The 17,653-nt window shown below is 41.9% G+C and overlaps 1 protein-coding gene across 1 annotated transcript in view; it reads right to left on the bottom strand.

Annotated features, from left to right (window-relative positions):
• Positions 1–2,349: 2,349 nt before the first annotated feature.
• The window catches only part of LOC125705209 (uncharacterized), a 170,038-nt gene continuing 154,734 nt past the window's right edge, over positions 2,350–17,653 (bottom strand). The window contains exons 3-4 of the mRNA XM_048971648.1: positions 2,958–3,353; positions 2,350–2,438 (exon numbers count right to left, since the gene is read on the bottom strand). Of these exons, the coding sequence (XP_048827605.1) occupies positions 2,350–2,438; positions 2,958–3,353 (485 nt within the window). The remainder of the gene's footprint in view (positions 2,439–2,957; positions 3,354–17,653) is intronic.

Here is a 17,653-nt window from a genome sequence, read left to right as displayed (position 1 = left end):
AACCGGTGTGACACGCTGTCAGACTCTCATTACCTGAGACTGGTAATATTTTTTGGAAGATCACCCTTCCCCCTACTGAAAGACATCCGGAGAAATATGACTATATGTTTTATTATTGGGATAAATTTCCCTCAATATGCTTTACCAAGTGGATCATATCATCACTACTTAAAGAACTTTAATGGTGATAAACCAGAGGTAGCGTATTCTGATAACCCAGATACAGCCATCAGAACATCTGATATATCAGAATATAATGTGTTTTTTTGTCCATTAAAGTTTCATAATATCTGTGTTATCATTAAATGAATGAAAGCATGTTCTGTTGGGTTAATCTGACTATCAGAACGTTCTACCTATATAAATACAAGCAAGAAGCATGTATTGATAGGCTAATTTGGCTGTCAGAACGTCCTACTTATAGATATGTACGATGGACACATAATATGGTAGTATATTCTGATAAGGTAGCACGGATTGATAGACATGACTACAAATTTACACTACAGTAGGATGTTCTGATAAAGTAGGACGTTTTAAAACACCGGCATTATCTTTGGTAAGATGGACACTCGTGCTGGGTGAAAGGTTGTCATACTAAGTCACATGGTAGAAACGGCAGAAAGGTGGAGAACATCGTGAGATTTTTCCTGTTTCTCAATTGGGAAAGAGGATGTGGACAGCAGGTAGAGGAGGTAACGGAAGGAGATCACTGTGAACACGGTATCTCCCTTAATGCGTGTTTGCTCTCTGCATTTTCATAAAGGCAAGTAAGATGTTTCTTGTTTAAGTAGTATTACTGAATATGCATTTTTTGTCTTCTAAAGTTGGTATTTTCACATTGGTTAACCTACGACAGCAAGCTAGTCTCACTACAGAGGGTAGCAGAAATGGGTTAATCTGTTCGTGATAAACTAGCGTTCCAGAGTGAATGCTTTTCACAGGCAACAGTAAACCGCAAAACTGTAATGACCCGTTTATCAGTGCATGTATGTGTATATTCCCATGCATGGATTATAAGCCACAATGCTGAATAAGGCTGTCACTGTGTGCTGTGCTCTGACAAACCAATGCGCAGCTATGGTTTAAGTTTAGAAACATTTGCAAGTACAGTTTCAAGTAACGTTCCACATGTCGTCTGGAAGGATCTGCACAAACTCATTGTATACCGAGCCTGTCTTCTGCTTGCCACTTGTATTTCATTTTAAATATTACCAATAAAGTTTATGTCCATGCAATGACATTTTTCTGGTGTTCTTGACTCTTTTCCTTTCTTAAACACCTAAATTACTAGTGTGTTCTGGTAATGAAAGTTGCTTATTACTGATTACATAAAACATTACATTTTCGTGGAGAAAAACAACAATATGAAATACTAAGTTTGTTAACCGAATGTGTTTACACCCGCGATTCACTCAAAATGGCGAATTGGGGCGTGTCACGTGCGGACACGTGACCGACAAAGACAGAGTATGAAATTAATGACAAAAGTAGTCGATGCGAAAATACACTTTGAATTACACTTATCGAATAAAAAGCATCCCCGCGACCCAATAGGATAAGCGGTTTGGGAAATGGATGGATGGATGGGAATAAAAAGCATTTCATCAATGATGCTTTGAATTTTTAGGGGCTGCAATTCAATATGTCTATACATTTAAACATTGAAAATTTCAACTGAAAACATTTCGATGGTAACGTAATTGCTTAAACATTCATAGAAAAATATTCGGCTTCCAAAATTCAGTCTCAAAACATACCGCTTATAAAGTGCATCTTTATAATTCAGCCACATGAATTCAGTTCATTTATTTTCGCCTCAAAATGAATTTCAAAAGAACAAATTCAGCTGAAAATATTCGATGTGCTTTATTCGCATCGTTATTATTCAAGCGGTGATATTCAGTCCTCTTATTTCTGCTGTACGATATTAAGTTCTGTTATTTTCGCTGTTTCAAATACGCTGCCACAACTTCCGTGGTTTAAAATGCGGTCCGAAATTCGACCTCCTACACCCGGGACCAGCAGGATGAGCGACAGGCTGCCTGCCGGTAGAGAAGCGCGCTCAACATGCAGCAAGCGGCAAGTTCGCAGGCCGCATTAATTATCACCAAACTTACCTTGCTGCTCGGCCTCCGGCAGGCGAGCAGGAGACGCCGGGGATCCGGGACGCACCGGACCCGCCTGCCCGCCAAAACCTCGGCGACCGAGGAGGGCGGCGCTGCAGCGGACTCAAGCCGCTTCCCACTCGGCAGTGACGAGAAGCCGCACCGCCGGAAGTCTCCAGCAGCCCCATGCGCTGGCTGCCCGCGGAGAAGGGAGCCTGGCTGTGGGAGGCGCTGGGCATGGTCACCGCTGGAAGATGAGCCGGGTGCCGTTAAGGCGCGGAAGAAGGGTCGGAGCCGGCCGGGAACCGACATTCCAGCACCGGCCAGCAGCTAGGCAGGGCACCGAGGGGACGCGACTGGCATCGTCACTGAGGTGGGGACTGGGCGGCTTTCTAAATTAATTTTTATTATTTTTAAAGACGGCATATCTGAAAGTCTGACCTGTACGTTTCGGCTAAAGTAAATGACAATAGGAGGAATAAAACTCACCAACCACTCAACATGTGCGTCAGCTATACAATTTATTTTTTGTTTTATATAATACAACACTTATTTAATAGGTATATGTTAGGCTGCTTGGTTGTCTCCGTCCTCCACGTCTCTCTCATCAACGGCGGACTGTGGTCGGTCTGTACATTTCGCCGTCCGATTTTGTACATGTCGGCATTTGCCTCCTTCTATTGAATTGCCGCATGGGCCTCCTTGGTTGCGGCTCCGGCTCCTTTCCTAAATCGCCTTCCGATTGACTCTGCCTACGGTCGTGTTTAGACCTCAGTGGCTTCACTTCTTTTTTAGGCTCTGCGCTCCTGCCCAATCGGCTCCTGACGATGCGTCGTCTTAACCGCTCACAATTTATGTATGCGTCGGAGCCGGGCATGGCCACTGGGCTCATTTCCTTCTCTCCCTCCTCATTGCCCGCGTCAGAGGCAGGCGTGGCCACTGGGCAGCTCTCCTGCTCTCCTTCATCCTTGGCTTCCTCAGAGCCAGGCATGGCCACTGGGCAGCTCTCCTGCTCTCCTTCATCCTTGGCTTCCCCAGAGCCAGGCATGGCCACTGGGCAGCTCTCCTGCTCTCCTTTATCCTTGGCTTCCTCAGAGCCGGCCATGGCCACTGGGCAGCTCTCCTGCTCTCCTTTATCCTTGGCTTCCTCAGAGCCGGCCATGGCCACTGGGCAGCTCTCCTGCTCTCCTTCATCCTTGGCTTCCTTAGAGCCGGGCATGGCCACTGGGCAGATCTCCTGCTCTCCTTTATCCTTGCCTTCATCAGAGCCGGGCATGGCAACCGTATCCCTGTCGGTATCTCGCTTTGTATTTTTTCTCATCTTTTTCAAAAAGTTAAGGAAACCGCACTTCTTTGGGCCCTGAACATTTTGCTGTTTCGGGCCTTGTGCCTTAGTGCAGCTTAATCCCATAATAATGATAGCTAAAGTTCTCTTCTACTAATGCTTCCTTTGAGAGAGTCTCTAAGAATGAAATGTGAAGGTCAAACTGCTATTTATATAGCAAAATCTCCGTTGACAAGTTCCGGAATTCTAGTGCGTAGTGACATCAGAGGTCCATCCATATAAGGCATGTGTCATTTCATATTCCATGCCAGTATAGAGTATGCTGATTGGTTTAAAAAAAAAAAAAAAAAACACCTGTCTCTGTGTGTGTGTCTTATCCCTTATCCTACCAATACAATCCATGTTATTACTTAAAAGCTTGTTTGCAATCCTTCACTGCTGATAGCTTTCAGTAACTTCAATTAAACATTAATTGTGTTAATATGATCAGTGTTTCCCCTACCATTATATTAGGGGGTCGCTCCTGCCCCCCCCCCCCCCCCAATGTCACCTCCCGCCCACCTTGAAGGTCAAGTTAATTTCATTTAATTTTATTTTCTACATAGCAGCAGATCACAATAAAAGTCATTTAAGGTTTCCTTCCCTATAGAACAGGTCTATACATTGTCCTTTTATTAAACAAACTAAATAGCCTAATGTTATTTATCTTATTTATGCGACAGCTTGTCATTTTTGTCTCTACATGGTCGCGTGTTTACAATTCTCATCTGCTCTCTGTATCGCGCATGGCGGAGTTCCGCCCCAACGCGCGTGCACACAGACAAAAATATCTGCGCTTTTTAACTGGTGTCATTAAAAGAAACACATGAACACCATGAATCCTGCCGGTGTCCATCTGCCCCCCCCCCTCCCCCTCCCTCCAATAGCTGTAAGCCTAGGGGGAACGCTGATGATGAAATTAATATGGGTTCATTTTAACCCCAATATAATATAATTGAAATTAGCACACGGTCATTTGAACTTCAACACTTTTAAATATGTATTGACTTGAAAGTAGGGTGTCATGGAGGCTTAGCTGGAGGCCCTGTTGTCTGTCACCGATGGGTTTGGGGCTTTGAATCTCATCACTGCTTGGCAGGGGTGCCGTAATGGTGGGGGAAAGTTAGGATGATTCCAAGGGCCCCTGGATGACAGGCGGCCTAAAAAATTTGGAGAATAGCTGGATTGGTCTGGAGTGGGGGGCCCAATATGATATGCCTTCATGGGGCCCACAGTCTCTAGCGATGCCCCTGCTGCTCGGTGTATGCATGAATGTTTTCCTGCAGACATTGGTTAGGCTAATTGGTGCTTCTGCAATTTCCCATAGTGTATGAGTGTGTGTGTATATGACCTGTGATGGACTCGCATCCTGCCCAGGATGTACCCCAGCCTTGTGCCCTGTGCTGCTTGGCACGGGCCCCAGGTGACTCTGCCCAGGGCAAACAGACTGATGGTTGGGTGATTCTTCGATATGGACGGTGCAGAGACTCAGGACACGGAAGTTACATCACAACTTTGGGGGTTGGGGTTCAAAGATGACTTTTAAGTGTTACATGCATTTTCTCTGGATCCTCTGTTTTACTCCCAAGATGGAAAGAGGTGTACTTAGGTAAATTTGTGTCTCTAAATTGCCTTGTGTGTATGACTGGGTGTGTGTTTGCCCGGTAACAATCATCCAGTATGTCACCCTGGTTCTATGCCTCAGCCGGTCCATGTGCAACTGTAGTCACAGGAACATCAAGCTGCTTCGAGATGGTCTTATAGCCTTTACCTTTGACATGCTTGTCTATAATTTTCTTTCTAATCTCCTGAGACAACTCTTTCCTTCGCTTCCTCTGGTCCATGTTGAGTGTGGTACACACCATGTCACCAAACAACACAGTGACTACCTGGGGCCCTATATATAGGTCCACTGACTGATTACAAGATTGTAGACACCTGTGATGCTAATTAGTGGACACACCTTGGATTAACATGTCCCTTTGGTCACATTATTTTCAGTCTTTTCTAGGGGTACCATAATTTTTGTCCAGGCCTGTTTCATGAGTTTTTTTTTTTAATTAATTCTGTTGAAGCATGGTTAAAAATCAATGTCTGACTTTTATTAGTTAAATTTCGTAGAATTTTTATTTATTATTACTTTTGTCAGATTAAAGTTATTTCTGTGACCATTGTGAGTTTTTCTTTCATTGACTGAAGGGTACCAACAATTTTGTCCACGTGTGTATATAAATAAAAAGAAAAACAAAGTCTGTAAATGCAATCAAAAAAGTAAAAATTTCAAAAGTCTTGTATTTTCTTTGGTTAATTTTGGTTAAGGTTAGGGCTGGCTGGGGGTTATGTGTCCCATCAATAGGATTAGAGTCTCTTTTTCCACATAGAAATGAATGGAAGGTCCCCATTTAGATAGGTACACCAATGTGTGTGTTTGTGTGTGATCAGGTATACCTTACCTTATAAGGAGACAATGTCCTCACAACGTGTGCGTGTGTGTGGAACTGCATAGCCTGGGAAACAGCATTTGCGTCCGGTGTTCTGTCATTTCGTCCTACCTATCGAACCCTCCTACCATGGCCATTTCAGTTTTTTGTGGCTGCACGCCCATAAATTCTTCCTACCGCCAGGTGTTTTTCCATGATTAGCAGCTAAGTGAGAGCACGGCAAGTAGATCCCCAAGTACAGCTTAATTCCTTTTACATAGTTGACGCAACTACTTGTTTTTAATAGTAAAATAAAATCTCCTGGTAATCTCCTGAGACCCCACCCATTCATTTATGTCCATTGCATCTATCTTTTCACTGATGTAAGGAAATGTATTTATTCCTGTAGTACACTACAGAGGACATGCTGTGAAAATAAAAATAAATTAGAAAAAATCTATATTGTAAGATGTCTTATACCCTTCTAAGACATAGAAAATCACAAATAACCTAAAATTAAAGGACACTTTTTCTCCTTGGGTCTCAGGAGGCTATTGCATGCTAATTGTGTGATTTTTGCAAGAAAAGGTGGTACTGGGTTAGGGTTAGGATTAACTCACTGCATGTGGCCTTAATCGGCTTGCTTACTATAATTAAGGCATATATCGATTGATTCTTTGTCAATGTTTTGTAAAACTTCATAAAATATAAATTTTTAGACGTTTTGTATATGTTCTAACAAGCAAAAAACTAAGCATATTTTAGTTATGGAAAAGAGGTGGAGTGACATCTTTGACTATCTGTCTTCAGGAAAATATCCTCCGGGATATTATAAATCCCAACGACAAAATCTGCGGAGATACGCGTCAAGGTTCAAGACAAAAGGTTAGTATTATGGTAACAAAGGTTAGTGTTATGTTTTTTTTTTTATTAACACTGACATTAAATGGTTTCTCACATTCCATTGAATATTAAGGAAAACTACAGATTAGAGCAGACTTGTATTAACATAGTATTTAATTTAGGATCAGTTCTAACATGGTGTTTGGCCCTTTAAAGCACTCATTCATTTTGTCAGTGAACAACTGTGTAAATGTTTCCACTGCAGTTTGTTTTACTCTCCTAAAATCCACAGACTTGTATAATATACACATAGTACTTTGTGAAAGTCTTGGCCCATCAAGGAAAATGATGTTGAAATGATCTTCATGTTCATGTAGAAGTTCAGTATATCATGTCCATGAAAGCTTGCCAGCTCAGTCATTTCAGAACCTCTCCTGAAGTCACCACAGTATTTGCAGCAACCATCCAATACCCCCATGTACTTTTTCAATTAACCAGTAACACACCTCCTATGGCTAATCAATATCTCACTGACTTTTCTTAACCAGCTAAATTAGTGAATTAAATGAGCTGGTGGTGAAACTTTACAAATAGATGGAATGGCTGAGGAGAGGTTTGGGAACTGAAGCGGTGTTCATCTAACCATCCAGTGAGATGTTAGTAACTTTTTTTGGAGAACAGAAGAAATTACTGTTAGTTATTATTGTGATGGAACAAAAACAAATGAAGGCTGTGTGTGTGTGTGTGTGTGTGTGTGTGTGTGTGTGTGTGTGTGTATATATATATATATATATATAAGAATTCAATGGCTTTGAGAATTATGTGTTTTAATAAATGTATTACCTGTACATTACCTCACCTGAATCTTTTCGTAGGAAATGCAGCAGAGTATTACATAATTTTCTCTCTGCTGGAATGTAATTGTCACGATCGGGGTGTAGCAGACGGGCGATCGTGCGGGTAAGGAGCAGACAGGCAAGCGGGATACGGGGAAAACGGGGTTTTATTAGGGGAAACCGGAGCAGGACGGGAAACAGACATTGACAACATCAATGACGGACGAAGGACTCGGGTAAGACACGGACTGAAATACACAGGACTGATTGAAAATAATCAGACACAGCTGGGTACAATCCGGGAAACACACGTGGTTAGGCAGGGGGCGTGGCACACAGGAGGAGCCGACGAGCAGGGCATGACAGTAATGAAGATGAGACCTTCATTGAAATGGTAAACTTTTCACATTAAACTTGATTACTTTTGGGAGTTAAGTAACATTCGAATTTAATAGCTGAAATGATACATGTGAAAGTATTGGATTTGCTTTTGGTTTTCTTTTAACTGTGACTAATTAAATCTTTCCAGGTGCAGTGTGACCTGGGCCAGAGATGGGCGCATTTTCAACGTGCTAAATTTGAGCCACAACATGAGGGAAACTATTTCTGCAACAAAATGCATACTGAAATAGTTTTTAAGGAAAAGCACCGAAGATTTTTGACATGCACTTTACTCTTACATTTTTTTTCTACCCAAATTCTGAATACTTAAATCAGAATAAAAAACAATGTATTTTGTTTATTATATGTTAACTAGTAACTTTGTTTAATTATTAAAATCGAAGTTGAGCGGTTTTAATGACCATTTTGTAAAGTGTCTTTAATGGAATAACTTCTTTCAAATGGTGCAAATACATCAAGTCTGTGAGCTTGTTTCAGTCTGAATAGTGTTAACAGTGCATTTCAAAATTGGGAACACAGCTCATAACTTACATCCTGGATGCTGATTTTGTGTTAAAAAAGATTGTAATGCTGGGTTGCCAACATACGCAACCGGTGTGACACGCTGTCAGACTCTCATTACCTGAGACTGGTAATATTTTTTGGAAGATCACCCTTCCCCCTACTGAAAGACATCCGGAGAAATATGACTATATGTTTTATTATTGGGATAAATTTCCCTCAATATGCTTTACCAAGTGGATCATATCATCACTACTTAAAGAACTTTAATGGTGATAAACCAGAGGTAGCGTATTCTGATAACCCAGATACAGCCATCAGAACATCTGATATATCAGAATATAATGTGTTTTTTTGTCCATTAAAGTTTCATAATATCTGTGTTATCATTAAATGAATGAAAGCATGTTCTGTTGGGTTAATCTGACTATCAGAACGTTCTACCTATATAAATACAAGCAAGAAGCATGTATTGATAGGCTAATTTGGCTGTCAGAACGTCCTACTTATAGATATGTACGATGGACACATAATATGGTAGTATATTCTGATAAGGTAGCACGGATTGATAGACATGACTACAAATTTACACTACAGTAGGATGTTCTGATAAAGTAGGACGTTTTAAAACACCGGCATTATCTTTGGTAAGATGGACACTCGTGCTGGGTGAAAGGTTGTCATACTAAGTCACATGGTAGAAACGGCAGAAAGGTGGAGAACATCGTGAGATTTTTCCTGTTTCTCAATTGGGAAAGAGGATGTGGACAGCAGGTAGAGGAGGTAACGGAAGGAGATCACTGTGAACACGGTATCTCCCTTAATGCGTGTTTGCTCTCTGCATTTTCATAAAGGCAAGTAAGATGTTTCTTGTTTAAGTAGTATTACTGAATATGCATTTTTTGTCTTCTAAAGTTGGTATTTTCACATTGGTTAACCTACGACAGCAAGCTAGTCTCACTACAGAGGGTAGCAGAAATGGGTTAATCTGTTCGTGATAAACTAGCGTTCCAGAGTGAATGCTTTTCACAGGCAACAGTAAACCGCAAAACTGTAATGACCCGTTTATCAGTGCATGTATGTGTATATTCCCATGCATGGATTATAAGCCACAATGCTGAATAAGGCTGTCACTGTGTGCTGTGCTCTGACAAACCAATGCGCAGCTATGGTTTAAGTTTAGAAACATTTGCAAGTACAGTTTCAAGTAACGTTCCACATGTCGTCTGGAAGGATCTGCACAAACTCATTGTATACCGAGCCTGTCTTCTGCTTGCCACTTGTATTTCATTTTAAATATTACCAATAAAGTTTATGTCCATGCAATGACATTTTTCTGGTGTTCTTGACTCTTTTCCTTTCTTAAACACCTAAATTACTAGTGTGTTCTGGTAATGAAAGTTGCTTATTACTGATTACATAAAACATTACATTTTCGTGGAGAAAAACAACAATATGAAATACTAAGTTTGTTAACCGAATGTGTTTACACCCGCGATTCACTCAAAATGGCGAATTGGGGCGTGTCACGTGCGGACACGTGACCGACAAAGACCGAGTATGAAATTAATGACAAAAGTAGTCGATGCGAAAATACACTTTGAATTACACTTATCGAATAAAAAGCATCCCCGCGACCCAATAGGATAAGCGGTTTGGGAAATGGATGGATGGATGGGAATAAAAAGCATTTCATCAATGATGCTTTGAATTTTTAGGGGCTGCAATTCAATATGTCTATACATTTAAACATTGAAAATTTCAACTGAAAACATTTCGATGGTAACGTAATTGCTTAAACATTCATAGAAAAATATTCGGCTTCCAAAATTCAGTCTCAAAACATACCGCTTATAAAGTGCATCTTTATAATTCAGCCACATGAATTCAGTTCATTTATTTTCGCCTCAAAATAAATTTCAAAAGAACAAATTCAGCTGAAAATATTCGATGTGCTTTATTCGCATCGTTATTATTCAAGCGGTGATATTCAGTCCTCTTATTTCTGCTGTACGATATTAAGTTCTGTTATTTTCGCTGTTTCAAATACGCTGCCACAACTTCCGTGGTTTAAAATGCGGTCCGAAATTCGACCTCCTACACCCGGGACCAGCAGGATGAGCGACAGGCTGCCTGCCGGTAGAGAAGCGCGCTCAACATGCAGCAAGCGGCAAGTTCGCAGGCCGCATTAATTATCACCAAACTTACCTTGCTGCTCGGCCTCCGGCAGGCGAGCAGGAGACGCCGGGGATCCGGGACGCACCGGACCCGCCTGCCCGCCAAAACCTCGGCGACCGAGGAGGGCGGCGCTGCAGCGGACTCAAGCCGCTTCCCACTCGGCAGTGACGAGAAGCCGCACCGCCGGAAGTCTCCAGCAGCCCCATGCGCTGGCTGCCCGCGGAGAAGGGAGCCTGGCTGTGGGAGGCGCTGGGCATGGTCACCGCTGGAAGAAGGGCCGGGAACCGACATGCCAGCACCGGCCAGCAGCTAGGTAGGGCACCGCGGGGAGCGACCTGCCCGCCACCAAAGACGACGCGCCGGCGGCTGCTAGCGGACCCCCGCGACTGGCATCGTCACTGAGGTGTGGATTGGGCGGCTTTTTATTATTATTATTATTATTTTTTATTCTTTAAGGCAGCATATCTGAAAGTTTGACCTGTATATTTAAGCTAAGGTAACAATAGGAGGAATAAAACTCACCAACCACTCAGTATGCAAGTCAGCTATACACTTTATTTTTTGTTTCCATGACACCTATATAGTTCAGTGTCCCATTTCTTGCTTGTCGGCACTTCCCGCCTTCTATTAAATCTACTAATTAGCCTTCTCGGTTGCGCCTCAGGCTCTTTCCCCAAGTCGCCTTCAGACTTTGTGTTCCTCTGGTCCAGGGTAGAGTCGCTTCATTGTGTGCCCCTGCCCAGTCGGCTGCTAATTGGCGTTTTAGCAACTCAGTCCATTTGCCGCGTCTGAGCCAGGCCTGGCCACTGGGCAGTTCTCCTGCTGTCCTTCGTCTGAGCCAGGCCTGGCCACTGGGCAGTCCTCCTGCTGTCCTTCGTCTGAGCCAGGCCTGGCCACTGGGCAGTCCTCCTGCTGTCCTTCGTCTGAGCCAGGCCTGGCCACTGGGCAGTCCTCCTGCTGTACATTACTGTCTTCCTCACCAACAGACCAATCGTTCAAGTCGACTTCAGCCACCATGTCCCTGTCAGTATCTCGCCTTGTATTATTTGTCATCTTTTTCAAAAAGCTTAGGAAACCGCACTTCTTCTTTGGGCCCTGAACATTTTTGCTGTTTAGGGCCCTTTGCCTTTGTGCAGCTTAATTCCATATTAATGATCGCTTAGCTTCACTACCACAAACTCCTCCTCTGACAGAATCGCTAACAATGAAATGTGAAGGTGAAACTGCTATTTATATAGGAAAATCTGTTGTGACATCACAGAGGTCCATCCATATAAGGCATCTGTTAATTCGTTGTTTTATGCCAGTACAGAGTATGCTGATTGGTTTAAAAAAATATTACATTTTAAAATAAATATTAAAATTATTTACGAAAATACCTGTCTGTGTGTGTGTTATCCCTTATTCTACAGTACCAACACAATCCATTTTATTACTTAAAAGCTTGTTTGCCATCCTTCACTGCTGATAGCTTTCAGTAACTTCAATTAAACATTAATTGTGTTAATATGATCAGTGTTTCCCCTACCATTATATTAGGGGGTCGCTCCTGCCCCCCCAATGTCACCTCCCGCCCACCTTGAAGGTCAAGTTAATTTCATTTAATTTTATTTTCTGCATAGCAGCAGATCACAATAAAAGTCATTTAAGGTTACCTTCCCTATAGAACAGGTCTATACATTGTCCTTTTATTAAACAAACTAAATAGCCCAATGTTATTTATCTTATTTATGCCACGCTTGTCATTTTTGTCTCTACATGGTCTCGTGTTTACAATTCTCATCTGCTCTCTGTATCGCGCATGGCGGAGTTCCGCCCCAACGCGCGTGCACACAGACAAAAATATCTGCGCTTTTTAACTGGTGTCATTAAAAGAAACACATGAACACCATGAATCCTGTCGGTGTCCGTCTGCTGATTTTGTGTGATACTTTAAATTAGGACCATGGGAAACATTCATTGAATAAATAGTTCCATTTATTAAAACAGCATAAGTGGAAATTAGTATTTTTAAAAGCACTAACCAAAGCAGAAACAGAAAACAACGATGTGACATTATGTGAAATAAATTGACAAAATCATAAATAATTGGCATGATAAAAAAAAACACGAGTGAGTGATTGAAATCCTCATTCAAGGCAGTAGGATGAGGAATTTGCTCGCTCGCACATACACACACACACACTGTACTGCCATTGTAATGAGATTATCAACACATTTATTTACTATATTTTTACATATTTTGCATATTCACTTGCCAGTGGTTTTAATGTTGTGGCTGAACAGTGTCTGTCTGTGTGTGTTTGCACAGATCAGATTTGGCGATCAAAATGTCCCCAAAGTGTGAAAAACCTCGAAACTTACTTTCTGGGGACATTTTTTATAACCACAATTTTATAAAAAGAAAAAAAACTTGTAAATGGTTACATTCCCTTATTAGAAATCCTTATAAAGGATTATTTCCTTATTGTCGTTCGTATCTTGCGTGTATCCGGTCCGATCCACGTGCGTAATCGGTCTTTGACGGTTGACGCCACGCGCGCTATAGCCGTAGTGTATTGTGTGTCGAATCGCCATTTTGGTTGTATAAAGCTGAAGTGGCGGCATTTTCGTCCGGCATTATCTTTGGTAAGATGGACACTCGTGCTGTGTGAAAGGCTGTCATATTAAATCACATGGTAGAAAAAGCAGAAAGGTGGAGAACATTATGAGATTTTTCTGGTTTCTCACTTGGGAAAGAGGACAATTGAATTTTTGATGACTGCAATTCAATATGCGTATGCATTTAAACATTGAATATTTCAACTGAAAACATTTCAATTGTAACGTAATTGCTTAAACATTCATACAAAAAATACTCGGCTTCCAAAATTCAGTTCTAAAACATACAACTTTTGAAGTACATCTTTATAATTCAGCCACATGAATTCAGTTAATATATTTTCGCCTCCAAATAAATTTCAAAAGAACAAATTCAGTTGAAAATATTCGATGTGCTTTATTCGCATCTTTATTATTCAAGCGGTGATATTCAGTCCTCTTTATTATTACTCTTTATATTTGATATTTAGTCATGTTATTTTCGCTGTTTCAAATACGCTGACGCACCGGACCCGCCTGCCCGCCAAAACCTCGGCGACCGAGGAGGGCGGCGCTGCAGCGGACTCAAGCCGCTTCCCACTCGGCAGTGACGAGAAGCCGCACCGCCGGAAGTCTCCAGCAGCCCCATGCGCTGGCTGCCCCCGGAGAAGGGAGCCTGGCTGTGGGAGGCGCTGGGTATGGTCACCGCTGGAAGATGAGCCGGGTGCCATTACGGCCTATTAGAAGGGTTGGCGCCTGCCGGGAATCGACATTCTATCACCGGCCAGCAGCTAGGCAGGGCACCTCGGGGAACGACCTGCCCGCCACCGGAGGCGACGCGCCAGCGGACCCCCGCGACTGGCATCGTCACTGAGGTGGGAACTGGGGGGTGGGCGCCTTTTTATTTATTTATAATTTTTATTATTTATTTTTAAAGTCAGCATATGTGAAAGTTTGACCTGTATGTTTAGGCTAAAGTAAATGACAATAGGATGAATAAAACTCACCTACCACTCAGCATGTAAGTCAGCTGTACACTTTTTTTAGCTATGTTACAAAAAAAAAAACTTTTATAGATTTTTATAGGGACTTGGAAATTTTTCACCAAGTTGCCTTGATTAACTTCACACCTATTTGGAAAGAGATTAAAATAACCATAAAAAATGATACCTCATTTGTCAATATATCTTTAATAGAACCAGAGATATTGAAGATTTAATATGCTTGAAATCGGATTTTTGTTGTAATGTAATTACAATTAGAACTGCAGAAAAAACAGTGACTACTTAGAACAACTTCGCTCTGCATAGGCAGAGGGCAGCTTGCGCCTCATTCAATAAATGTAAGAAATTGTAAATAGGGTATGGTGCACTTAAACAACCATAACTTTGCTAATATCTAACCAATCTTAGTGATTTTTGTTGTTGAATGTTGAAATGAAAATTTACTTGGGGGTATCTACATTAACTGGCATGATGTCCAACCAATCAGGAGCCAGATCAGTGGTCACGTGACATTGGTCCATCCTCCGTACAGCACATAAAATCCCTTCAATCTTCAATCATCCAGAAGTGGGCACACGATTATATAGTGTGGGCATGCATCAATCGTCATCATAGTTGGCAATTTTCACATTTAGGGTGCAATAAATACCTGTGCACAAATAATTGATGCCCCACGATTCTTTCGATTTTTATTTAGTGCGTGAAAGTTACCTTGTTTTCAAATTGTTGTTGCTCCGCGAATACTGAACCGAATTTGATCCGGTAAAAAATAAGAAAATCAAGGATAAATAAATTATTCAAAACGGCGGATATCTCATAAGTTGAGTGCAGAGCTAGCCGCGAAAGCCGCATATTCGCATCCAACCCGTAGCCACGGCTGAAAAAATTATGACGTCACCACACGGAATATTAGAGTGAGCGACGAAAGCAGGATTTCCAAGTCCCTAATTTTTATAGCACTACCTTCATTGGACCCGTCAAAGAAAGAGCTTTCCAACAGTGAAAAAATATTTTTCTAGGCCAAATATTAATGATTTTATGAATTTTTAATTAATGAAAAATAGCCATTGATTCAGTCATTGAAAAACAATAGGAAGTAGTACTTGACTTTGTGATCTGATTCTTGGATGCTTCACTTCAAAATGCTCTAACTTGCTTAATCCTTATCCAAATTGCACAACTGAGGTACCATTGGGCAGCTTATGAACAGGACATGATAATTAGAGTATTAACCCACATTTACCCCTTCCTTTCTAATGACAGTATGATTTCAGAGAATCTTCAAGTTTGAGGCATTGAGCGGATGGTTACCACGCAAGGATACTACTCTATATCCATGAAATTCCATGCTTCTTTAATGTAAGAGTTATATCTCATTTCTAAGCTGGAAAAGAGAATAATTAAAGCTTGAAAAGTAGTCAACCTTTAAAGAGTGGAAAGTAATCACATTTTAGACATTTGATCGAAATCTAACTATGATTCTGGGTGAGGTAAATAACTTCCCTATTTCGTTGTTCGGTGATGCTACACGGACCGGGGCAAATGCAAACATAAGGTCCTGCTACGAGCACAAACATTGCCATCATACCACCTCAGCAGCAACGTAGTGCGACTAGCAGCACAGCGGCTGCAGCAGACAGACAGCAGACCTTACTGTCACCAACGTTGGCTCTCAGAGCTGAAGTTCTCTGGTGCCTGAATGCCGCAGCTAGTCATTCGTACAATTCGAATGAGGGTATTGGGGAACTATTCGAAAGCATGTTCACTGACTCCGCTATAGCTAAAAGTTTTGCTTGTGGCAAGGATAAGACTGAATACATGATTCAATTAGTCATTGCACCGCATTTTAAGAAATTACTTGTAAACAATATTGGTAAGTGGAATGCATTTATATAGAGCTTTTCTACTCCTACAAGTACTCAATGCGCTTTACATTTTATGCCTCACATTCACCCCTCCACACACTCATTCACACACCGGTGGCGGCGGCTGCCATGCAAGGTGCCAACCTGCTCACCGGGAGCAATTTGGTTGTCAGTGTCTTGCTCAAGGACACTTTGATGGTGTCAAGAGGAACCAAGGCTCGAACCTGCAGCCCTCCAGTTACCGAACGATAGCACTACGTCCTGCGCCACCATCTTCCACCGGATGTATTGTACAGGTATTGTATATACAGGTAAAATTGTTAAACTTTTCTTTTAAGATTTATTTTGGGACATGTTCAAACTTTTATCTTTTATGCATCAACCAATAACTACCAGTGGTTACCACCTATTACCATTCCATGGACTCTTTGGACAGTTTTTTAATCCACAGTGTTACCTTGTGATGAAATAATTCACTACTTTAGTCTGTGCGTATGGGAATGTGTGTCTGTCTTGGTGTGTGTGTGTGTGTCACATTGTGTGTGCTGCCCAATTGTTGGTAGTAAAAACAAAAGGTAGTAAAAGGTAGTTAATTCAGCTCTAGGATTCCTGAATAAACCCTGTATAAACATAAGTGAGGCTGCTGTATTGGTTGTCCCTGCCCTCCACGTCCCTCTCCTAGTCCAGTTTACAATTCTGTCATGGCTGGACTGTGGTCGGTCTTATTAATTCGGTCTCTGACTTAGTGGACTTTGAGACTTGTCTTCTTTTGTTAAATTACCTCATGGGCCTTCTCTTCTGCATCTCAGGCGCTTTCTCCAAATCACTTTCTGACTTTGTTTCTCTCCGGTCCAGGGTAGACCTCAGTGGCTTCATATTCTTCTTTGGCTGTGCCCCCCTGCCCAGTCGGCTTATGATTCTGTGTTGATGCTGCTGACTGTCTATCTTTAACACGTCTAAGCCAGCCTTGTCCACTGGGCTGCTGTCTCATCTGTTTCCACGTCTGAGCCAGGCCTGGCCCCTGGGCTGCTCTCCTACAGTACATTATCGTCTTGGTCACCAACAGGGCAATCATTCGGCATCTCATGGCCTTCTTCAGCCACTGTATTCCTGTCTGTATGTCATGGTGTATTGTTCCTCAGCTTCTTCCAAAAACTTTGAAAACCACACTTCTTCTTTGGGCCCTGAACATTTTGCTGTTTAGAGCCCTGCACCTTTGTGCAGCTTAATCCCATGATGAAATAATGCAAACGAAATAGCTTAGCTCCTCTTTCACTAATGCTTCCTTTGAGAGAGTCTCTAAGAATGAAATGTAACTTCCAGACTGGACTACTGTAATGCCCTCCTTTCTGGTTGCCCATCTGGATCCTTACATAAACTTCAGTTGGTACAGAATGCAGCAGCCAGAGTTCGAACACTAAAAAATTTGATCGTATTACACCGGTCTTATCCTCCCTTCATTGGCTACCAGTTAAGTCTCGAATTAACTATAAAATACTGCTATTAACCTATAAAGCACTGAATGGCCTTGCACCAGAATACCTTAGTGATCAGCTGACCTCATACAATCCTCCACGATTGCTTCGTTCTCA

The sequence above is a fragment of the Brienomyrus brachyistius genome, chromosome 12, assembly GCF_023856365.1.
Source record: "Brienomyrus brachyistius isolate T26 chromosome 12, BBRACH_0.4, whole genome shotgun sequence".
Classification (NCBI taxonomy): Eukaryota; Metazoa; Chordata; class Actinopteri; order Osteoglossiformes; family Mormyridae; genus Brienomyrus; species Brienomyrus brachyistius.
Note: the sequence above shows the minus strand (reverse complement) of the source record. Positions and strands in the feature narration are given on the sequence as shown.